The 23,464-nt window shown below is 59.8% G+C and overlaps 1 protein-coding gene across 4 annotated transcripts in view; it reads left to right on the forward strand.

Annotated features, from left to right (window-relative positions):
* PRKCZ (protein kinase C zeta) overlaps positions 1-23,464 on the forward strand; it is a 90,585-nt gene continuing 67,121 nt past the window's right edge. The window contains exons 1-4 of one of the 4 annotated variants that reach the window (XM_036999856.2): positions 1-260; positions 4,233-4,354; positions 5,080-5,169; positions 6,740-6,790. In XM_036999856.2, the coding sequence (XP_036855751.1) occupies positions 178-260; positions 4,233-4,354; positions 5,080-5,169; positions 6,740-6,790 (346 nt within the window). In that variant the 5' untranslated portion in view covers positions 1-177. Of the gene's footprint in view, positions 261-759; positions 949-4,232; positions 4,355-5,079; positions 5,170-6,739; positions 6,791-17,655; positions 18,047-18,764; positions 18,784-23,464 lie in introns of those variants that run through there. The other 3 variants (XM_073233028.1, XM_073233029.1, XM_073233027.1) reach the window with 3 other exon arrangements.

Raw genomic sequence — 23,464 nt, forward strand, 5'->3', positions numbered from 1 at the left:
AGTGCGCGCCCCGCCCCCCGCCCCTCCCAAGTTCGCGGAGTTGGCGGAGCTGCGCTCCTCGGTTCCCGAGCCGCGCTCTCCCTTCGCGTCCCGCCGCCGCCGCACCTGGGGCCCCTGGGGCCCGCGCCATGGCCCGAGCGCCCGGGGCGTGGAGCTGACCGAGGCCGGCGGAGCGCCATGCCCAGCAGGACGGGTCTCAAGATGTACGGAAGCCCCGTCCGCCACAGCGGCCGCGTCCGCCTGAAGGCGCACTACAGCGGGTGAGGGCCGCGCCCGACGGCGGGGGGCGCGCTGGGGCCCGGGCGGCGGAGGCCCGGGGCTCCCGGCAGCGGCGCGGGAGGGAGGAGACAGCGAGGCCACGCCGGGCCCCGGGGCGTCCCGGGAGGTGTCGACGCGCTGGCGCCTAGAGGCGCCCCGGGCGAGGCAGCGCTCCGAGCGCCCTTGAACGTCACCCGCGGAAATCCTCGTGGGCAGGGCGGCGCCGAGGGCGCGGGCGTCCGCGCGGGTCTCCCCATCCGGGGAAGGTGTTCCTGGGACCCGACTTGTCTGGCGGACCCCCCAGCGCGGGGGTCGGGCTTCTCCGCGCGGTCCCGGACCCAGTGTTGATGTTTTCCGTGGAAAAGGGCGAGACATGAAGGCCGAAAGCCTGTAAGGACTAAAGTTTTTGTTAAATTGTGAAAACCGCTGGCAGACTTTCAAAAATCAGGATTTCTTAAACTTTTTCCGAATTTCCCGGCCAGAGGTCTCAGTTTAAGACAAGTTTAGCGACGCAGGTGAAGGCGAGGCCTGGCGAACCATCTGTGGTTGTGCAATTGGAGGGTCCCCGGGAGGCTCCCGGCCGCCTGCGTGCGTTGGGGGCCCGACCTTCCTGACGCTGAGCCCCGCGCTTTCTCCGCACCCCGGACCCGACTTCTCGTGTGAAATGGGACGAGCAGGCACCTCACAGGGGTCAGTGGCTGGAGCACCTGGCTGGGCGGGGCAGTGCCGGGCACTTGGCCCTGGTGGGTGAAGGGGCTGCTCCGAGGCCAGCATATGCCCCGTCTCTTAGGCAGAGTAGAAGCGCTGCAGGCAGACCGCTGCAGACCACCGGTGTTGGTCTCCAGGAGCCCCCAAACCCCACCTGGCTGCCCCAAGGGTTGCCACTCCTGTTGGGAGGCGGTGGGAGTAAAAGCCAGCCCTGCGGTGACCTTGGCCGTGTCAGCTATAGGGGCATTCCTCGGGGGTCCCCGCAGAGGTCCACTTGCCCGGTGTCCTCCCACCCGAGAAGGGCTTGGAGTTCTTGACCTCCTGAGGTGCCCTACGGAGTGTCTGGCCAGGCCTCTTTTGCCCTCTTTGCCATCCCCAGCGGGTCACCTGCGTGGGGGGGTTGGTGGCAGAACCGGAGGGAAGGGTTTCTCGGCGTTGGTCGGCCGGCCTGCCTGAAGAGGCCAGGGAGCCCCGTCTTCTGGCCTGGAAGGTGGGCTGCGGACAGAAGCCGGCCTCAGACTGGTCCCGGGGCCAGCGCATCTTGGCGTGCCCGTTGGTATACTGTGGAGGGCCCGTCAACACGGCCAGCCAGGAGCCGGGAGCCAGGAGCCAGGAGCCAGGAACTGAGCAGCTGGCAGCTTTGTGCAAAATCAGAGTTAGCCCTTAACCAGAGGGAGTCCTCGCGCTGCGGAGCGGTGGGTGCGGCGGGTGGGGGCGGGACCCCCAGGCCGGGCCTGGCTCCTCCTGCCCCGAGCCCTCCTGGGGGAGGCGGAGCCCCGGGGAGTCCCAGGTGGAGCAGCCCCGCCCCCGGCCCCGCCCCCGGCGGGAGCTTCGGTTACCCAGTAATGTGACCCGTGGAGTCCGGTTCCTGGGCGGAGGAGGCCGCACGCTCCCCTCTCCTCCGTTGGCCGCCTGTGCGCCCCCGGCCCTGCCCTCCCCCCTGCATCTCCCACCTTCCCCCCACCCCCTCTCTCCCCTCCCTGCCCGTCTTTCTCTCCCACCCCGTATCTTTTCTGCCCCAGGCTGCCGGTACTGAGGGGCTTGGCTGCTGCCCCCTCCTCACTCCCTCCTGGGCCTGCTCCTCCCAAGGTTCCCTGCGTCGGAGGCACTCCCAAGGGGCTGGACTGCTGTGAATCCGGGGAGAGGAAATCCCAGGGCAAAATACCGCCAAAAACCGAAATCAGTCAAAGGGAGAAATAAAGTTTAAGACCTGTCTATTGCTTACAAACTCCAGTCCGGGGTCTTCCCTCTTTCCTGCTCCTGCAGAAGCAAAACCGCCCCCCCCTCGCCTCTCAGTACAGGTACAGATAAGCCCCCCTGTGCCCAGGTAATTACCCACTGATATGGAGATGAACTTCTCTCCACCCCTGAGGAATGTTGCAAACGCACTAAAGCTATATTTCTTAACACCTCTGAACGCCTATCGATATGCAGACACACTAAAGCCAGGCGAGATATTCTGGAAAATGTTCAAATTTTACCCACAACTGCTGGAGTCAAAGCAGGAAGCTTTGAACCCAGAGCGCCGTAGCGAAGATGGCTGCAGGGGGCGTCCGCCACGATCCTTACTCGCTCACACAAGCCCCTGGCTCCAAGTGAAATTCTCCCTCCTGCCCCCTGCCCGGAGGGAGGTTGTTTAGGGCAGTAGGGGGTGAGGTGCGGGTCAGACACGCCCAAGGTGCTGTTCTTAAAAAGTGCAGGGCCTTCAGCTGCCCCCACAAGGCGCGGCTTCTCCTGGCTACCCTTGCCTGCCTTTGGCAGCCCTCCAAAGGCTTGCTAGCCGGGACTGGGGGGTGGGGCACCTGTCTGGGGGATGGCAGCCCCTGGGGTTCCAGCTGAGTCCGGGTGGGGGCCGGGTTTGGGGACCCTGCTCTGCCAGGTGAGTTGTGGACGCTGCTCTTTTAAGGTCACAGAAGCAGCTGTGCTGGGCCCTCCCACCGCTCCCAGAGGAGCACCAGCTTCTGCTTGGGGGCAGAACTCCAGGGGGAGGACGTGGGCAGGGAAGGTCAAAGGTGAATGAATGGGTGTCAGACCCCGACTTCTATAGTTTGTGGCAGCAGGACTGGCGAACACTGGGTCAGGTGACGAGTGTTTCTGGCAGTGTGGGTAGCAGGTCCGGGAGACCATAGGCTGACGGGGTAGGTGGGGTGGGGGCTTGGTGTCTGGGGCCTACACTAGTGGGGCACGTGACCCCTCTGTGCCTCAGCGGCCTATCTGTGCAGACACTGCAGGCTGCAGTGAAGATGAGCTCCATTACTGTCCTGCAGAGTGTGGGGGCACTGGGGGTGCCCAGGGTCTTAAGAGCAGATGTTCAGTTACAGCAGGAGGGTCTGCAGCTGGGGGCCATCTTGCCCTAGGTGAGGGAGACCCTTGGGCAGGTGCCCAGCAAAGAGACACAGGGTCCTGGGGGCCCAGGGCGCCCAGGACTTACTGCCTCTGGGGCAGACTTCCTTTGCCAGTGCGTGTTTGGTGAAGCTTGGAAGGCAGTGGCGTGGACACCGCACCAACCCTCTGCACAACACCCCGAACGACGGCAGCAGAGGGTCGGTGCGGTGTCCACGCCACTGCCGTTCGGGGTGTTGTGCCCCCTCGGACCTCTCCAGGCTCTGCCCTCTGGTTATGTCAGATGCGGACGCCTCAGGATCTTCCGAGAGGGTGTGGCTCCTGCTCGGTTTCAGTGGGAGCGCCACCTGGGTCAGCGCCAGCCTTTGCTCAGTGGGCTGCTTCTGGGCCCCTCCCTGCCTTGATTCCCGGGCTGGCAGCCTCCCAGTGAAGAGCCCGTCCTCAGAGGGTGACCCTCACCCCTGAGCTGTCTCCCGCCATCCAGGCGCACCCCATTTTTGGATGAAGAGATAAGAGGCCTCCGTGTGACTTGCTTTTCAAAAACTCATGTCTGGAATGATGTTACAGCCCCACCAAAGGGTTTAAAAGAGCTGCCTCCCATGTTAGGTTACCTGTGCTGGGGGAAGGATTAATGAGGCCAAGGGTGCCCACCCCACCCAAACCCTGAGCCTGGTGCCTGGCGTGTGCTTCCTGCCCCTGCCCCCTCGCTTCTCCGCATCCAGGTACCAGGACAGCGCTTTCCTTTCCTCAAAAGGGCACTGGTGCTTTTAAAAAACCATGGCTGGTTATTCTACTCCATGATCTGTACTATTTTCTTTGAGGAAAGTTTCAGTGATTTAATCAGTATCTCAGCTAATCAGCAGCGTTTAGTGTGTGTTGACTGTGCTTCTGATGAACCATGTCTGCGTCCTCTTCTGCCCCAGGGACATGCTGATCACCAGCTTGGACCCCGCGACGACCTTCGCCGAGCTCTGTGAAGAAGTGAGAGCGATGTGCAGGCTGCCCCAGGGGGACCCCTTCACCCTCAAGTGGGTGGACAGTGAAGGTAGCCGTGGCCACATCCCCCTGACCAAAACCTCCAGATCTTCTTTGAACTAAGTGGTGCGGCCCCTTCACAGGGAGACACCACTGTGGGATTAACTGGTTAGCAGCCAGCTTCCTGGAGGGGGGGTGCCGGAAACCGTTCTGGAGGAGGCTGGCTGCAGTACAGAGAGGGAGCGCTCTGGGGGGAAGGGAGGTGCCTCTGGGCAGGGGGCCCTCGGGTCCTCCCCCTCCTCACTTGGCCTTCCTTTCTCCCATTTCGGGCTTTTCTGGTGGGTGATGTGAAGGGTGACCCCCCGTTTTCTCAGGGAAGCGGGTGGGTGAGCTTGGGCTTGTCCTGGCTGGGAGGCAGTGTGGGACCCCTTCTGCATGGCTGGCTGGCAGCTGTCGGTTGGAGTTGGGCCTCGAGGGGTGTTGGTTCCATGGTTCCTGCGCCCTGTCTGGTGGCAGGAGTGGGCCCCTTTCCCTTCAGCGTGGGACTGGCCTTAGGGGAACGTGCCTCCCTCCACCGCAGCCGGCTTTGGCTCCCTGCGGACTCACTTCCCTTTGGGAGAGGCTTGGTTCTGAGAAGGGGTCTGGGCTGTGGGCTCGCTGGTCCTGCTGCCGGTCTCCGCCCTCCAGCTGTTGGCCGGCCAGTCCGAGCAGGGCGCTCTGCCCTCCTGACGTGGAGTAGGACCCCTTTGCTGTAGGTCTGCCATGGTCTCAGCGATGTTTCGCACCCCCCCCCAGGTGACCCCTGCACGGTGTCCTCCCAGATGGAGCTGGTGGAGGCCTTCCGCCTGGCCTGTCAGCGCAAAGATGAAGGGCTCATCTTTCATGGTCAGTGGTGGCCGGGGCAGTGGGGCGGTCCCACTGTGGCCTGGGTGGGTGGAGCCCAGGTCCTTGCTGACCACGGGGGCCGGAGGATCTGGCTGAAACCTTCAGATGCCAGAGTGTCCAGATGTGGGGCATAGGGCCTTTGGGGCTTGATGGTCTCTGGCATCTTGCCCACCCAAAGGAAAATCGCTGTTGCTGGAGCTCAGTAAGCCGTCTTCTCGCTGGACACAGACGCCTGGTTCTTGTTTGTCCCAGTCGCCCTCGATTCTGGGGCTGCCATCACTGGGTGCCGCAGGGCCCAGGGCAGTGGGCAGAGCGGGTAGCCAGGTTGGGGTCTTCAGCCTGTGCTCCCCTGCACTGCCAGGGTCCGGTGGTGTGTCTGTGGGCCTGAGAGAGCAGTTCCGGTGTCTGCGGCAGCCAGCTGGGACTCCTGGCTAGGCCTGCAGGCGTGGGCAGCAAGTCCAGGGCTGGGCCGGAGTGGTGAGCCTCCCGCCGCTCTCTGTCTGATCGCTGCCCCTCCAGCACTGGGCTGGCAGTGGGTCAAATGCCCGATTTTTGTAGCTCATCATATAAACGTGGCTTAAAGCTCAGACCTGACGTAGTCTGCTCTGTTATGGCGATGAGCACGTGCGTGTTGCCTCTCCATGTTGACAGCTGTGACATTGCTTCAAAATTCACTTGGTTTTCTAGGAAGGTTGTTCCAGGTACATTTTAAGCGTCTGTTATAATAATTTACTGCGGAAACCCACGGTCAATTTTTTTTTTAATTTTAGTATCATTAATATAAAATCACATGGGCAACCTTGTGGTTACTAGACTCCCCCCATCACCAAGTCCCCCCCACATACCCCGTTACAGTCACTGTCCATCAGCGTAGTAAGACGCTATAGAGTCACTGCTTGTCTTCTCTGTGTTGAACTGCCTTCCCCGTGGCCCCCCATCCCCTACATTATGTGTGCGAATCGTAATGCCCCTTAATCCCCTTCTCCCTCCCTCCCCATCCGTCCTCCCCAGTCCCTTCTCCTTTGGTAACTGTGTGTCCATTCTTGGGTTCTGTGAGTCTGCTGCTGTTTTGTTCCTTCAGTTTTTGCACGAGTTAAATCACCTGGCACCCGTCCCTCCCCGCCCGGCCCACCTCACCGAGCATAACACCCCCCAGCCCAGGGTCTATTTTAGAATATTTAATTTTGAACTCTATCTTGAATATGAATAAATGGAATGTAATGCACTTTCAAGTGTCTGTTTTCAAAGTAAGTGCAGGTCTTTCCTGTTTCCGCATTTATTACTACAAAACAGAAGTTCCGGCTCAGATGGGCCCATTAGCCAGAGCCCCCTGTTTTTTCCCCTGAAATTTTCACTGCACGTTGAAGCCTTCCTTATGAGGGAATTTAGCGTCCATAGGTGCACTTGAGTGTCCAGGCTGTCGCCTTAGCGAGCATCTCCTTTGAGTAGGTGTTCTGTGGCAACGTGGGCCTCACCTCAGATTCCGTGTGGTCAGCAGGCCCTGAGCAGGGCCGTGAGGCCGCCGTGGGCGGCTGCTTGCCGCGGGCACTGACTCCTGTCTCTCTTCCAGTTTTCCCCAGCGCCCCCGAGCAGCCGGGCATGCCTTGTCCTGGAGAGGACGGTGAGTACAGCCCTCCACTTTGACTCCCACTCCTTTGCCCCTTACAGGCGGGAAGGTGGCTCGTGCTTCGTGGGGCCCACGGCTCATGTGAAGTGTCTGAAGGCAGAGGGGGCAGCTGGCCAGGCCCGTGCGGGTCGCCCCTGGGCGTGTCCTTCACCAGGGGGTGTGCGCCGGCTCTCAGACGCTGCCATCAGAGGCTTGGCTGTCAGTGCCCGAGGGAGGGCCCAGGCCGAGACGGCGGGTCGCTGCTCCGCATGGAGGCCCGCCTGCAGCTCCGCCCAGCCTGGGCCTCGGCCCTCTCCCCAGTCCGTACTGGTCCCCAGGGGTGAGGTGGGGGTCTGCACCTGGGTCTGCTGGTAGGAAATGGAGCCCAGAATGAGTGGGTCCAGTAGGGAGCCTCTGACCTCACCCTGGGGGCCACTGGACCTCAGGCAGGCTGGAGCAGTTTGCTGCCCACCTGTCCTTCATGGCAGAGTGCCCACACGGTGGGGCATGGAGAAATTGCCCACCAGCCAGCGGACCCTCCTGGCCTGGTGCCGCACCATCTCTGGGAATGGGGAGCGCTGGACAGAGGGGGCTGCTAGTGTGGCTCAGGGGACTCAGCCCCTTCCTGCAGGGGACCCCAGGTCAGCGCTGGGTCAGGCTCCCGGCCTGGGCGCTGCCACTGGGAGCTGGTGGTGCCCCGTGTGGGGTGGGAGCAGATACGGGCAGAGGCCGTGCTGAGCTCTTGCCTGTGGGGCCTGTACAGGTGTCAAGTGGGTAGTTGGTGTGAGTCTGAGTTTAGGGGAGAAGTCAGTGAAGAGAGATTTGGGGTTCCTCAGGATGGAGAAGGTTGTCAGAACAAGAGAGAGAGGCTCGTGGTCGGGGCCTGACCCTGGGGTCTACTGAAGAACAGGGGCCCAAAGGGGCCCAAAGCAGGTGGGTGCAGGGGTTGATATGAGGGGCAGTTTCGGGGAGCGTGGGAGAGTCTGAGGTGGCTTGGGGGGCACATTCCTTCACTTGGCCCTGGTTTTCTCTGTGTGCATGGCACTGGGCGCCTCCCTCACTGGCTGGACAGGGTGATGGCACGAGCCCTGGTGTGTCCAGCTGGGAGGCAGGTGACAGGTGAGATACGTAAGTAAGTACATGGTGTCAGCTGGTGCTGAATAGTGCCCGTTGGCAGCGGCAGGTGGGGGCGCAGCTTGAGGGTGAAGCTGCACCAGAGGCCATGTGGGTAAGAACCCGGCGACCCAGCTCGGGTGGTGGAGATGGCCAGGCCCCCCCGGGAAAGCAGATGCACGTTTAGTTGTGCTGCTCACAGCCAAGATGGCCTGTAGGAGCCCCGGGCAGGTGGGGCAGCCCGTCGGTGGTCCGCAGGCACATGGGCTTCAGAGTCCTGGTCCCCACCCATGACCCTCCCTCTGGGGCACCAACGTTCTGTGGAAAGGGGTGTGCACCCTGAAAAAGCAGTGTCACACTTCTCACAGTTCACATGTTGTTTTTGAGATGTAAAAAAATATACAAGAAAGGTGAGGGTAGCCCTCTGCTCTCCAAAGGGTCGTGCAGCCGGCTCTGTTTGCCGCCTGGATGGCTTTGGCCAGGTGTCAGCTTCCTTGTCCCCAGGGAGGCCCCCGCAGTCCTCATCGGGTCTCAGCCCTGTCCCGGCCCCTGCAGTGCTGGCCGGTCTTGGGCCCTTTCTGTCCACAGCCCCAGCACCGTCCTTGCACCCCTGCCGTGGGTGCTGACCAGGTGCACGTTCACGCCCAGTCTCAGGTGTGGTGACTGGCATTGGCTCAGCCTGTGCCGTGCTGGAGTCAGGGGTGTGGGGGCCATGGGTGCCTGGGGGCTTGGCATCTCTGCTGCAGGTAGCAGGGAGTGGCACGCGGGCAGTGGCTGTGTCACCCGGGGGGGAATGTGGAGAATGTGGCAGGCTTCACACAAAGACGTCTCAGGCACAAAAACACATCCTTGAGATGCTTACCAGGCCGATCCTGGGGCTTTGGGGCCACTCAGCTTTGTGGCAGAACATTCCATCCTCTTGGGGCAGTGCGCATGGTGGGGAGCGGGCTTCCTGCTCACGGTGCTGTTGCTGGGGCAGTGTCCTGGCCGGGTGGCCCTGAGCGAGGACCGCCCTCACCTTGAGGGCCCAGAGTGTGGACAGAACACCTTCTGGGGCCTGACCTCCATGTTCTCTCTGGCGTTTCAGTCTTTGGGCTTGGTTTTAGCAGCTGGGATGCCCGGTGGCCACCGTGGACTAAGTGTCCTGCTCGCCGCTATCCAGCCAGGCAGCACCACCCGCATGGGGGGAGCAGGCCTCGTGTGTGGGATGCTGTTGTGCAGAGAGCAGAGTCGGGACCACGGGGGGCACTGGAAGGACTGATGATGGACAAGCGGATGGCAGCACCTGGGCACTGGCAGCCTGAAGGGCCACGTGGCACCAGTCGAGCCTGTGGTCACTTGCAGTGAGATACCTTCCAGCACATTCTGTCTGGGTTGTCAGTCTGAATTTAGTTGGTTGCATGGTATTTTTTTAATTGTGTAAAGTACACACAACAAAGCACACAGCATGTTTTAATCACTTTAATTTTGTAGCATTTGGGGTGTCACACTGTGCCCGCCTCTGTCTACCTCCAAAACATGCTCGGAAAGAGAACCCCTCCCTGTCGCTGTTGCTCTGCACTCCAGCGCTGTCATTTTCCAGGATGGGTTGGGCTATTCTGGGTCCCTTGACAGGATTTTTAAGCTGGACTTTTCTGTTTCTACAAAACACGTCGCTAGGGTTCGGTCGGGCTTACACTGACTCTGCAGATTGGTCTGGGTAGTGTTGACAGCTCAGCAATATGAGGCCTTCCAGTCTGTAGACGGGGCTGTCTTCCCACTTCTCTCTGTCGTCTTTCACTTCTTCCTGTGCTTCTTGTGTTTTTTGTTTTCAGTGTACAAATCTTTGACCTCCTCGTTAGACTTGCGCTCAAGTGTTGGGTCCTCGATGCCGCTGTGCAGAGCTGTCGCCTTCATTTCCTTCTTGGGCTGCCACGGCTGGTATGCAGAAAAGCAGCGCACCTTCGTGTCCTGCTGTTGTGCTGAATTCCCTTATTCGTTCTAACGACATTTTTATCATGTCAGGTTTTTCTGTATCATCTGTGAACAGAGGTAATTTTACTTATTCCTTCGCAATTTATATACTTTTCTTCCTTTCTCTTGCCTGATTGCCCTGGCTAGGCTTCCACTACCGTGCCGCGTAGAAGTCTTATTCCTGCTCTTAGAGGAAGAGCTTCCAGTTTTTCACCACTGAGTTTGATGTTTGCTGTGGGTTTTCATACACGGCTTTTATTATGTCAGGTATTTCTTCCTCCTGTGGTACAAGACCGTGTGTGGTCTTTGTCCCCAGCTTCTGGCACAGAGCTCCTAAGTCCTTTGGGGTTTTCCTGCAGGACAAGAGTGTCTTTTTATCATTCATTAGGAGTCCCTTTTGAGCACTTCTGGTTTTTTGCTAAAAAGACGCCTGAGGTGGGGCTGGTCACTATGAAGAGCAAGTGATGAGAGGGGTTGGACTTCCTGTCCCCCCTGACCTCTGGGAGGAGAGGGGGGCTGGCTGGAGGTTGAATCAGTCCTAATAGCCAGTGATTCAATCAACCATCCTATATAATGAAGCCTCCCTGAAAAACCAAAAGGACAGGGTTGAGAGGGCTTCTGGGATCGTGACTATGTGAGGTGCAGGGAGAGCGGCATGCCCAGAGGGCACAGAAGCCCCCAGAGGGCATGGAAGCCCCCGTACCTTTCCCTAAGCCTCTCTTCCGTCTGGCTGTTCCAGGGTTAATCTACTCAGTAAAATGTTTCTCTGAGTTCTGTGAGCCACTTTAGCAAATTAATCAAACCCAGGGAGGGAGTCTAATATAACCTCCATCTGCAGCCAGTTGGCGGAAGCAGAGGTGACATCTGGGACTGGCATCTGCCGGGGGGCAGGAGGATAGTCTCATAGGGTGGAGCTCTTCACCTGTGGGGCATGGTGCTGTCTCCAGGGAGATAGTTACTTGCTTGGGAGTGTGAGGAAAAGACACACATGGTGCCACTGCCCTGGTTTGCTGAGTGTTTTTAACTTGAAAGCATTTTCAGCTTGGTCAGTCCCTGTCGCCGCAGCTGGAAGCATCTTGTGGTCTCCTTGTCCTGTGAATGCGCGTGTCACGTCCACAGGCAGCTCGTTTGTTGAGCCATCCTTGCTTTCCGCTTTCCAGGGCAGATCCCACTTGGTCCTTGTGTGTGATCCTTCCAACATGCTGCTGAATTTGGTTCGTTAGCATTTGCTTCAGGATTTTGGTGTCAGTGTTCATAAGGGATGTTGGGCAGTAGTTTTCTTGGTGCCTTTGTCTGGTTTTGGTGTCAGGGTGATGCTGGCCTCCGGGAACAAGCTGGGAGATACCCTCCAGTTTTTTGGGAAGATTGGAGGAGGACTGGTGTTAGTTCTTCAAGTGTTTGGTAGATTCACGAGCGATGCTGTCAGGCCCAGGACTTTCCTTGTTGGGAGATTTTGAGGCACTGATCCCGTCTCCTTTCCGGGACCAGCTCTATTCAGATTTTCTGTTTCCTCATGATTCAGTCTTGGCAGACTTTGTGCTTCTAGAATGTGTCCATTTTAGGCAGGTTATCCTGTTTGTGGGTGTACAGACTGTTCATAGCACACACCGACAGTCCTTTTCTTATTCCTGTAGGGTCAGTAGTAATAGCCCCACTCTGATTTCTGATTTTAGTAACTTGTGTCTTTCTTTTTTTCCTTAATCTGCACCTCTCTAAAACTTTGTCTATTTTGCTGATTTTTCCAAAGATTCAACTTCTGGTTTTATTGATTCTATTGCTTTTCAGTTCTCCGTTTTACCTCTGCTCTGCCTTTCATTATTTCCTTTCTTAGTTCCTTGAGTTGTAAAATTAGGTTGTTGACTTGAGGTCTCTGTCAGCATTTACAGCTGTAAACTAGCCACTTGGCACCACTCCGTTCATATGTTTCGATGTGTTGTTTTTGTTTTCATTTGTCTCTTTTAAGTTTTTTATTTTTAACTTCTCTTGTTACTTCTTCTCCGACCTGTTGGTTGTCTGATAGTATGTTTTATTTACGCTCGTTGGCGAATTCTCCCATGTCCCACTGTTGCTGATTTCTAACCAATCCTAACCATACAGGGTGGAGAAGATACTTTATGTGGTGTCTGTCTTTTAAAATATGTTGAGACTTAAATTGTGGCCCAGCCTGCGTCTGTCCTGGGGAACATGGCTGGGGGCACACTCTGTGTGTGCCTGTCGGTCTAAGGCTTCGCTGTGGCGCTCGGACCTCTGCTTCCTGACTGGTTGTTCCCTCCTGCATATGGCTGCGTGACATTCCATGGTGGGGATCTGCCAGGTCGTGCACGATGCACTTTACGGGTGCTTGGGCTCTTCCCACCTCCGGCCTTGGTGAGCACGCCACCGTGAACACAGTGTTAGTTGCAGGTTGTCGAAGGACTGAAATGGTGGCCTTGGCCACATCAGGAAGATTGACTGAGTTTGTAAGTGTTGTGGCATCAGAACCAACTGCCCACAGAGCCCACGGGTCTACCCTTGAAGCGGGTCTGACTTGTGACCAGCTCCGGCTCCCGCACGGGTGGGTCCCCATGACTGCATCACCCGTCAGGTGCTGCGGTGTAGATGAAATGCCATAGGGTTCAGCTGCTGTCAGCAAGGAAGGCCTGATGGGAGCTGAGTGCCTGGGGAGTGTCCCTGCCACCATGGGGGAGCGCCCATCCCCAGCACTCTGGAGCTGGGCACCTGTCGTAAAGGACCATGAGTCCCCATGGGCAGGTGGGCCGGGTGCCATGGGGAGAAGTGGGCTGGTCGGGCGTGTCCCGGCAGCCTGGAGCCTGCAGTTGAGTCCATGGGGGCTCTGGTGTTTGCTTGAGGTGGGTGACTGCACATGCTGAGGGAGGTCCTCATGCTGGCGCCAGGCAGGGTGCAGCGGGCAGCCAAGACCAGGAGGGGGTGGCAGCACAGAGGGGCTTTGTGCCAGGCCTGACCTCATGGGCCGGGCAGGCCGAGCGCCTTGGTCGGGCTGCCTCTGTGCTTTGTCCATTCACAGCGCCCCCCTCACGCTGGCCTGCTGCTTGTTGGCGCTGAGCTGTGGACCTTCAGGCCGGTTGCTCACATCAGGCTTCGTGCCCTGGTCACGTGGGAATGTGAGTAATTTTTGTACATTTCAGGTCTGTTAATGTCTTCCCTTTTGGCCTCCTAGATGGTACAGATGTTTTGTGTCTCACATTTTGGCCTTTATCCATCTGAACTGTGGTCTGTGTGCAGGTAGTGCTGGCCTGGGAGCCCAGTTGGGTGTGTCCCCTGCGTGTCCAGAGGCAAAACTCCAGGGGCCAAGATCCAGCAGACCCCGTCTCTGTGCTGTGCCCCTTGGCCGGGCCCAAAGCCTAAGCTTCTGAGCCTGTGAGACGCAGCAAACGCCTTAGTGGGGATGACGCCCCACAGCTCCCTGAGCCGGTGGCCACTGTGACAAACACATCGGCTCCCTGCTGACCCCGTGCTCGGGACAGGGGAGGTAATGGTGCCACCCGGGCTGTGGGAAGACTCCTTCCAGAGACCCTGCAGCTGTGGCAGGTGCCAGGGCAGTGAGAGGTCCAGCCCTCTCTGGGTAGTGGGCATGGCCCACAGGCAACCTGTCCTTGAGGCCCCTGGAGACCAGACAGGTGAGGGAAAGCCTGGGGAAGGGGCAGCAAAGACTGGGTGGTGGTGGGGCGGGGGGCAGTCTGCAGCCCCGTCCTGAGCGGCAGCCCCTCCAGGCCCACGTGTGGAGCACTGGTGGCGTGATAGGCGCGTAGGGCTGCCACGAGGGTACGCTGAGCTCAAAGCAGCATTTTTGCTCTCCGCGTGGAGGCCAGGAGTCTGATGGGGGCAGCGGGGGCTCTCTGGCTTCTTTGGGGCCAGCTGGCCCTGCCTCATGGATGCTTATGCCAGCCCTGGGTCCCGTGTCTCCAGGTGGTACCTCCCCGCTGTGCCTGCCTGTCCCCTCCTCCTCTTGTGAGGACTGCGGTCGGCGGATCTAGGGCCTTCCGGGTTGTTTGGGATGATCTTGGATGCTTGCTGTAATCACAACTGCAGAGACCCTTTTGCCCACTAAAGCCACTCCTTCAGGTTTGGGGCGTGGACTTGTCCTATGGGGGCCACCAGCCCATTGCCCCGCTGTGTTCAGGCCCCGGTGCTCAATGTCCTGACTGTCTTCGGGAAGTGCCCTCATGCGGTGTGGCGGAGGCCGTGCAGGTTCATGGGGCGGCTGGCACCCTTGCAAGCTGTGTCTGGGGTGGGGTTCCCTGTGGAGCTCTGGGGGAGGGACCAGGTGGGATGGCGGGTGGTGGGTTCAGAGCAGGGCCCCCTCTGGCGGGGTTGCCTCTAGGTGTGTGGACAGCAAGGTCTGCAGAGGAGGCTGCAGGCTGAAGTGGTGGTGCAGCTGTGCCGGTGGTCGGGCTCACCCTGGGCCGGTGCCTTGTGGGAGAGAGCGTGTGTCCAGGCGGTGCCGTGGGCCTCACTCGGGCCTTTGCCGCACCTGTGGATCCTGCGTGAGTGGGGAGGCCAGGTGGGGCATGTCTCCTGAGGACAGTGGGATCCTGCTGGCCCTCTTCCACAGGGGCCCTTCCTAGGGACCTGGCTCCTGCCTCCAGCCTTGGGGAGCCGTGGCCGGAGGCAGTTGCCGCGGGAGCGAGCCCCCAGCTGGGCGGCCTGGGGGTGGTGGGGTGGCCTTCCTGGGACAGCGCAGGTGCTGGCTTTGTATAGGGCAGAACAGCATTCTCATCCTCCTCCTGACTGACGCATTCCCTCCCGTAAAGCTAGTGACAGATTGTGGGGCCTGTTTGTGAAGGCTGGGGACAGGCCTCTCGCCCATAGGGTTACTCAGCCTCTCAAAGGACACTTGGTGACAGTTACAGGGTGGGATTCTTCAGCGCAGAAGGGATGTGCTTCCTCCACTTGGGCCTGTCCCGTGGGTGGAGGGCAGCCTGAGGGGCTTCCTGGAGGTGGCCCTGTCCGGAGGTTTGGGCGTGGACACTGCAGGCAGCAGCTCTCGGGGCTTTTCTGCTGCCCAGCGCACAGTCTCTGGGGATTGTTGGTGGGCGGCCGCAGGCCTGGGCAGGGCCCCCCAGTGAGACAGGGTGATCCCACGGGCCAGCTCCCACCCCGGGCCAGGCCCCTCTGGCCTCCCTGGGCCTGCGGTAGAGACTCAGGGGGCTGCTCGGGAAGGGGGTACCGAGGGGGGACCGGAGTGGCCGCTCCAGGACCGCAGGGCCTCAGAGTCGGGTCCATCCTGATTGGGGGCATCCAGGCCAGCAGATCCCACCCCAAAGCTGGTGGGACCCATGAGGCTTTGGGAGCCTGGCATCTCCACACGCGTGTCGTTCGTTGGTCCCGGCCTGTCCACAGACCCGGGTGACACAGGCTTGCCTGGACTGGCCGGTGGGCTGTGTGACAGGCCTCCTGCTCTCCCTGGGGAGAGGTGTCTACGTTCTGAGGAGTAGGCCCCTCCTTGTCATCCCAGGGGGCTCTGGTGGTGGGTTCTGGGGCTGAGCCCAGTGTGCAGAGCAGGACCCCTAGGGCCAGGGGGAGATTGTGTCTGGTCAGGACCCAGAGAGGTGGGACCTGACCACTGCCTTCGGCTGCAGCTGTGTCCCCTGAGCGTCCCCTGTGGGCTGGGGCAGCCTCCTCATTTGGCAGGAGCCCCCTTAGCACCCACCAATCACTGTGTGTGTGTGGGGGGGATGGTTCTAGGCCCTACTACCCAAACCGTTTCCACTTCAGCTCTGGCAAAGAAAGTTTTCACAGCCTGAGATTAAAGGTGGCTGATGGACACAATGTCGGCCGAACTCGGGCCCACCTGTGGAGAGGGGGTTCCGAGGCAGGCGGGCTTGCCTAGGCCTACACGTTCAGGAGCTCAGGAGTGGTGGCCCCGAAAAGTGAGGGCTGGTTGGGGACAGCGTGGACCACAGGGGCCAGAGGAGTCGGGGAGGAAGGGGTGTGGCTCCCGGGCGGGGGAGGGGAGACCAGGTGGGAGAGCACCCTGTGGGCAGCTGCAGGAGCCCCAGGCCAGCTCCCTGGCCCCACCTGCCCCCGCCTCCCCGCCCCGAGCCCGTTGGTCTGGTGGGAAGGAAAATGCACCAGTCAGGTGTGCTCAAGCCCACTGCAACATCCTGGGAGGAAGGCATGCTCAGGGGTGGGGCCCGGGCTCTAGGCTGACCTGCTGCTGGTCAGACTGGCACCCCGGGGCTGGGTGGGTGACTGCGCGGTCCTGAAATAACTTCATGCCTCTGTTCCCTGGTATTTATAGGTATGTGTCTATTGTTTTATTAAAAATGCAGTTTCATTCAGCTTTGTCTCAAATTCTAGTCCAACAAACTGGAAAAGCTAGTTTTCCACCTTATATAGGATCCCAGTAAAATTAGCAGTCTGCCAGTTCTCCCTGGGTTTTCTAGAGTTCTGCAAACCTGGATGTTTGCGGGTGGGTGGGAACAGAAGAATCGGACGGACATCGACTGATGTGAAGCCAATGACTTGTCAAGTTTTATACAGACTCAGGATAAATCAGTGCTTCCCACTGAAGCCCCCATTCAGATACGTTGGTTCTGTTATTTTATGATTTTCGTCTCAGGCATCTGCAGACTTTTTTTGTGAAGGCCTCGTAGTAAGTGTTTTGGGCTCTGTGGACCATTTGGTCTCTGTTGTAGCTAATTGTAGTGCAAAAGCAGACGCAGAATGAATGTGCAGACAATCTCAAAAAGCCACTTACACCGAAGTTTATGTTTCACCTAATTTTCACATCTTGAAATACTGTGGTTTTGATTTTATTCAGCCAATCAGAACTGGGACAGCCATCTTTAGCTTGTTGGCTGTGAGCTCCAAGCCCTGTGGCCCCCCAAACCCTGTGTCCACGGAAGGAGATTTGGAGGCCCTCCTCCCTAAACAGTGCTGCTGTTAAATTCGCAAGTCACAGGTTTTCTGAAATGCCTGTGCGTGGCCAGTCGGCTGCTGGATGACTGAAGCTCCACAGTGACTTTGGGCTACACAGCAAGGGACTGTAGGAGCTAGAACTCGAACCCAGAGCCCTGGTGCAGGGCTGTGCCATGACCACTAGGAGGCGCAGACGTGCGAGACAGCCCCTGCTGACCCGTGTGGGCAGTGGGGTTTCCAGCCTGGGTCCCCGTGTGCTGATGGCAGGGCTGGTTAGTTTCGCACACTTCTGTGCCCCAGGCAAATGCCTGGACCCACAGGTCTGCACAAAGCTGCCCAGTTCCCGGGAGTCAGCCAAGTTGATTTGTGCGTCTTCTTCCTGAATGGTGTTTGGGATTGGAGGGAAATGGGTTCCAGCTCTCATTGGAGGGTGGGCTGGGTGCGGGGTGGGAGTAGGAAGGCCCAGCCGTCCATCAGCATCTCTGGGTCTGCTCTGACCAAGCCGGGTGTGACACAAGCAGCTTGTGAGGTCAGCAGGGGTCAACAGGGGCACCTCCCAGCTCAGGCTGGGGGGTAGGGGGTGCTCCCAGGCCTGTCACCCCCAAGACTCACGTCCTAAGGGGCACTCAGCCTTCCCCATTTCTGCCCTTCCCGGTGCCCACCACCCCCAGAGCACCTGACCTGGGGGTTGGCTGCTCTTTGATGGGAGCCCGATTCTCTCCTCCCCCACCTTCCTGGCCGGTGCTTGGGGCTCAGGGCCCTGGAGCGCTCCTGTAGGGCCTGTTCTCGGCCCTTGGACTCGGATCCCAGGCCACTCCAGTGGCTGCTGCTTCCCTGCAACCCCCCCCCCACCCCACCCCCGAGACCTGATAGGCAGATGGGCCCAGCTGGGCTCTGCTCCCCACAGATGCTGCATTTGAAAGGCTCCCTGGACTGAGCCGCTCCCCTCTTGGCTGCTGCCTCACGCTCCCTTTCAGGACCTTAACGCAGAGATGCTTGTTTTCGTGTGACGTCAGCTCCTCGGCATCCAGGCCATGTTTTAGCTGGTGCCTCGGCTGCCGGCTCCAGCTTCCCAGGGGAGCCGGGTACCACCCGGGCCTGGAGACATGAGGAAGCAAGGATGTGAGAGGTGGGGGACCAGTCGGCCAGCCTGCCTTTAAATACCTGCTCCTCGTGTTGGTGCCCACCCTACCTATTGTCGGGGGTCTGAGGGAAGCGGGGCAGCATCAGCGCGTTGGAGGAAAGGAAAATGCCTCCTTTCACACCCACTGCTCTGTAGAGCATAAAGGATCCTGTGCTGAGGCGGCAGGAGAAGAAAGCCTGGTGAGTAATGTTCATCGTTTCGTGCGTTTTCTGCAGCTGCGGGGCCGCGGCGAGCGGTGATGCAGGCCGAGTGCCTGCTGCGGGCGATGCTGTGAGCCTGCTTCCCGGTCTCATGCAGCGGCCGGGCCCTTGGCCTCCAGGCTGCACAGATGTTCCGTGCACACATACCAGGGCCATGGCCCAGGGCTGGGATGCGGCTGACACAGCTCCAGGCCGTTGGGGGAGAGCTGTGTCTGAGGGACTAAAGGTTTTAGTGAATGGAGCTCTAGAGGAGCATGCCCGGCGAGATGTCCCCCGAAAACGGGCAGTGTGTGGCCGAGGCCTGTTAGGGAGCTGGCTCAGGGAAATGGTCTCATCTCCTTCCTTCCACGCCAGGCCGGGGCTCTGCTGGCTGTCGGGCTTGGCTGCATGCTGCTCTCACAGGGGGTGTGTGGACAGCACGAATGTGCGTGTGTGCTGCTTGCCTGCGTTTGCAAGTGGAGGGGTCTCTGGGACACAATGGGGACGCCTGCACCCCAGGCCCCAGCTGGTGGCGGCCGGCACCTGCTTCGCCGCGCTGAGCTTGTGTCTGCGTGCCCCTGCCGGTCCTGGCTCTGTGTCTGCACTGACGACAGCGTCGTGTCGAGCCTGGGGGGCACGGCCAGTGCTGACGCGCCTGGCTCACTCCACCAGGGTCCTCGGAGGTCGGCGGTGTGTGTGGCTCTTGTGGCCGGCTCCGCGTCCTGACATGGTTGGAGGTAGACTCATGCGCCGGGGGGCTGCACATCGTTGGCGGGGCTGTGGGGCTGTGGGTGCTTTGCTGACGTCCATTTTGCAGGGTGTTTCTGTAGGAAACAAGCAGCAGTGCCCCCACCCCAGGCCTGCGGGGAGTAGGAGCCTGGGGGGTGGGCTGCTGGGTGGTGATTGCCCCCCGAGTGCTGGTACTGGGGTGCTGGGGGGCCTTCCAGGCAGAGCAGCCCCTCCCCCAGCAGTGGGGCTGTTGCTGGCACTCTGGGGTGCAGCGGTGACTCGACTTTTTGGGATCCCAGAATTATAAAATATAGGATGTACTGAGGGGGCACGTGGGAGAGGAGACGGAGCGGGTGTCGGCTCATGTGCCTGCGTGCCGTGAGGAGAAATGCGCTGTGTCATAGTTTCTGTGGGACGTCCGAGGCTCAACCCTCCCGAGCCATCGCATGCTGCTCCTGCGCGGCTGATGCAGACCCTCCAAGTGCCAGCCTCTGCTGGGGACGTCAGAGCATGGCCAGCGGGGCCTGGGAGGGCTCAGAGTCAGAGCTGCGGGTGGCACGGGTGGAGGAGTGGGCTGGGGCTCGGTCCTTGTGTGGATTCACCATATTCCCATCTCAGCTGCATCAGCTGCCAGCGAGGCGCCCTCTCAAAGTTTGGGCTGCCGACAGTTACGTAAGGACTCGTGTGCACCGCTTGCCTAGCCCGTAGCACCCTAAGCTCCCAGATTTGACCCCCAGGGCCCTGGGGCACACGGAGCAGCCTAGCTGGGTATGCCATCCTCAGCCAGCCTTCCATCAGGTGTCAGCAGGTGGGCACCCTGGCAGGGTGGCCTGTGGCCAGTGCAGACTCCCCACATGCCCGCCTTGCTCCCTGCAACATAGATGTAGCGGTGAGGGCTGCGTCTCGTCTGTGGGCGTTTCTGGTTCCCCAGAGCCCAGCAGGAGGGCCTCCCTTCTCTGAGCTCCGCACATGGGCTGGGGCCAGGCTCCTGACTGTGAGGATCTGCAGACACGTGGAGCAGGTGTTTGCTTCCTGACTTGGGGCTGTTTCGAGGATGCTCTGAGCAGGAGGGCACCCCGGGGTAGGGGACACCCCAAACAGCTGCTCTCTAGAGCCAGCGCCAGCCCCACTGAAGAGGAACCTTCCTTCTAGGCTCGATGTTTCTTTGGTGTTTACATCCAACAGGGAAGGTTTCTTGGGGGCGGGGGCCGAGTTCCAGGGGTGGCGGGTCTGGCCTCATCCTGCTCACGCCCTGCTGCCCCTAGACCTTTGCCCCTCTGCTCTCGCAGGGGGGCAGCATGTAGCCGCTGCCCCCTAAGCCAGCCCTCCACTGGGGGCCCAGGAGGTCCCATGCCCAGCCTGTGGGCCTGGCATGGAGTTTGTTCTAAATGGGAGGGGCAGAAACAGCTTTGCCCCGTGGCCGCCTGAACCAGCTGCCCTGGAGCTTTCTGCTGTTCTGAGTAATAGTCAGAGGCTCATAGTCTTCCAGCAGATGCACGCCCACCCCCTGCTGGTGTGCTGGGATACAGCGGTTTATTTTTAGGCTTACCCTCGATAGGTAGAGTAGGGCACCTCACTTGTGATGGCTGGCACCCTTCCCTCCCAGTCACTGAAGCCTCCAGGCTGGCCCACCGGGTTCCGCCTGCCCCTGGTGGCCCGTGTCAGCTGGCGGCTCTGCCAGCTCCCCCGAGGCATGGCAAGGTGGCGCGGAGGTAACAGCGACCTCTCCTCCCGAGTCACTTCAGGTGGTGTGACTGCGGCTGGCGGGTGGCCGCAGTCCTGCGCACATCAGGCCCGCGAGTTTATTGGCACCCATGGGTGGCAGAGGGGACCCTGACTCCCAGTTAGTTGTTTGGTTTGCTGCCTGAACGTGTCCGGCCCTCTTAAAGTTTGCTGGTTCAGTGCCTCTTCTGCGGGAAGTTGAAAAGGGTTTGATCGCAGTGCTGGGGAGCATCCCTCATGCGCGGCAGAGGCCCCGGCTGAGGGCAGGGGCGTGGTGCCCACCGGGGCTGCCTCCTCGTGTGGCACCCCGACACTGGCCTGTTCACCCACCTTGAGACGGAATTGCTGAATCGGATGAAGACGGGGGGCATGGCAAGGCTGGCGTGTGTCCTGGTCAGGAAACCACACTGTTCCTTTAGCCTCGTGCAGAGCCCGCCTGGGGCTCATGTCGTGTTTTGGGTTTGACTTCCAGTGGGGGCAGCTGTGCTGGGGTGTTGAACAGTCCCGGGGGATGTAAAAAGAGCCCGTGTCCGTCCCCTCAGCCCCACCCTGGGGACCCACTTCCATCTTAGTGGGTTCTCCTTGGCATTTATTTCCAGATTTCCAAGTAACACGTTTATGGCGCTGTTTCTAGACTTTTCTATCTGGGACATTACTTGGTGCCCTATGTCTGCAGAACATGTCAGCTCAGTCCCTTCTTCTATCCCCCAATCAGGGTTCCGTCACAATTTATTGCTTAATCACTGAGTGTTTGCATTGTGGTGGGTATATGAATATTCACAAGCCATACATAAATATTTATGAGTCACTAACATTACATTTCTTGTGCAGCCTTTGTTTTTCTTGGAGGTAGTACCTGATTTTCTTTCATAGAGTTTTCTACAGGTCCCGTCTCAAATCGGCCTGTAATTTTTCCAGCCCTCCTCGATGCCCATGGGGCCCCCACAGTGAGTCTGGGGAACTCCCTCTGCGTGATCTGGGGACCCGTGCCTGTCCTTCCCACCTGTGTCCTCTGCCCCGGCCCCTGTCCCCTTCCTTAGTGGATCTCCGGCCGGGACATCCTCCAGTGACTTCGGAGAGCGAGATGCCTGAAGTCTGGTTTGGACGCGCCGCTCGGGCTGTGCGTCTGGGCCGTTTCTCCAGGTGAGGGTCCTGCCGTGAAGGGGCGGCCTCACTGCCTCCAGCTCCCAGCCCAAGGCCGCTGAGATTTCTCTGCTCGTTTTGTCTCGTGAAAGCGTCGGCATGTTTCTGTGTGTTCTGCTGCCTTTTCATTGGTGGTCCCAGGCCCCTTCCCCCTTCGGCGTGGGCGTATTGGCGGCTTCCTGCCACTGTCTTGCTGGGACTCCTAGGCTGGGCTTCAGTTTTGCTGTTTCCACGTCTCTTGTTTCTTCTAGGCGGTATCTGCAATTTTTCTTGCCCAAACAATCTATTACATCTGTTACCTTGTCTGTACTTTTTGATTTCCAAGAGCCCTCTTTCTGTGCCGTGGTGTCCTGCTCTTGTCCCAAAGGTCAGACCCGTCTCGTGAGGTCATTCGCTATGGCAAGAGGCCCCCTAACGAAATGTAGTTGTGTAAGTCACGGAGCACTTTTATCCAGCTGCACGGCTCCTGTGGGAACTCGGTGGGGAGAATGCACCCGAGGCACAGAGAGGTCACATGAGGTTTCCAGGTCACACAGCACATAGCGGGACGGGTTTGTCCCCATGGCCGGCGCACATCCGCGGTTTTTGTCACGGTGTGAGGCTGCCACCCTCCCACCTGCCAGCCGCGTGACCCCAGTCGGCACCTTGTGCACAGATTGGTGACCACGGCAGGGCTCGCGGTCACCGCGAGGCCCGTATAAGTAAATGCAGTGCCCGCCGGCCTGCTCGCGGTGGGAAGTTGGTGGTGTGGGACCCGTGCGAGGTGGGGCGGTGGCGCTGCAGAGCAGTGGGGTCTTCTGAGCTGCTCTCTTTGACTTGAACAGTGTCCACCAAGGGTCTTTCTCCCGGTCTTTCCCTGGGAGGCTTTCCTCACACCCCGTGGCTGTCGGCCATGTCAGCACGTGGGGCACCAGGAGCCGGCGGGCACTACGGGGGCAGGGCCTGGCTGGAGTCCCCAGTGGCTGGCCCGAGTGCCGGGGGTGGATGGGGGGGTCTCACCATCGGGTCAGGAGACGCTGTCGCAGCACCATACCCCCGGCCGGTCCCTGTCCACTGCTCTGGGTAGGGCTGGGGGGTCTCCTCCTTCACAGACTGGGAGACTGGGTGCTCCCCACTCCCTCCAGCGCCGGCTCCAGGGTTCAGCCCTGCCCTGGCCTGCACTGACTGCTGGCCACCCACTGTCCGGGTTCCGGCCTGGCTCTGCCTCCTTCTGCTCTCCCTGCCGCCGAGGTCAGGTCTGTTCCTGCGGTTGTGGTCTTGGGAGGGAGCGAAGGTGAATAACTGTTCCTGCCTCATGTTTACCTGGACACCGTCCCGGGTAGGGGGCAGGTCTTTACATGGGCATCCCCAGGGCCCCGGCCACCTTGGGACTGGAGGACACGGCCAGAGGCCTGGGAGGGTGGGCGGGAACATGTCCTCGGCCCCTGGCTGGACTGTGGAGCTGGTGGGCCTGTGGGTGTGTGAGTGGGTCTAGGAGACCGTTTTAGCATAGCCTCGGGCTCACAGAGGAATTGAGAAGGTTGTGCAGTGTAGCAGTCCCCCCGCGGGAGGCAGGGCTCATGGCCCAGCATGGCATGCTGCCAGCTGCTGTCCATGGTTTGTGCTCTGGGGTCCCGGATCCCGCATGACATTTGGTCACCATGTCCCCATGGGCCCTCTGGACTGTGGCAGCCCTCAGATGTCCCATCTTGAATGATCTTGAGGGTTTTGAGGTGGCTGGTTGGGAGTTTTGTAGGCTTTCCCTCAACTTGTGTTTTTCTGGTGTTTGTCCCATGGTTAGACCAGCAGGTGGGCTTTGGGGGAGACCCCAGAGGTGTGGCCTCC

The sequence above is a fragment of the Manis javanica genome, chromosome 4 (genome assembly GCF_040802235.1).
Source record: "Manis javanica isolate MJ-LG chromosome 4, MJ_LKY, whole genome shotgun sequence".
NCBI lineage: Eukaryota > Metazoa > Chordata > Mammalia > Pholidota > Manidae > Manis > Manis javanica.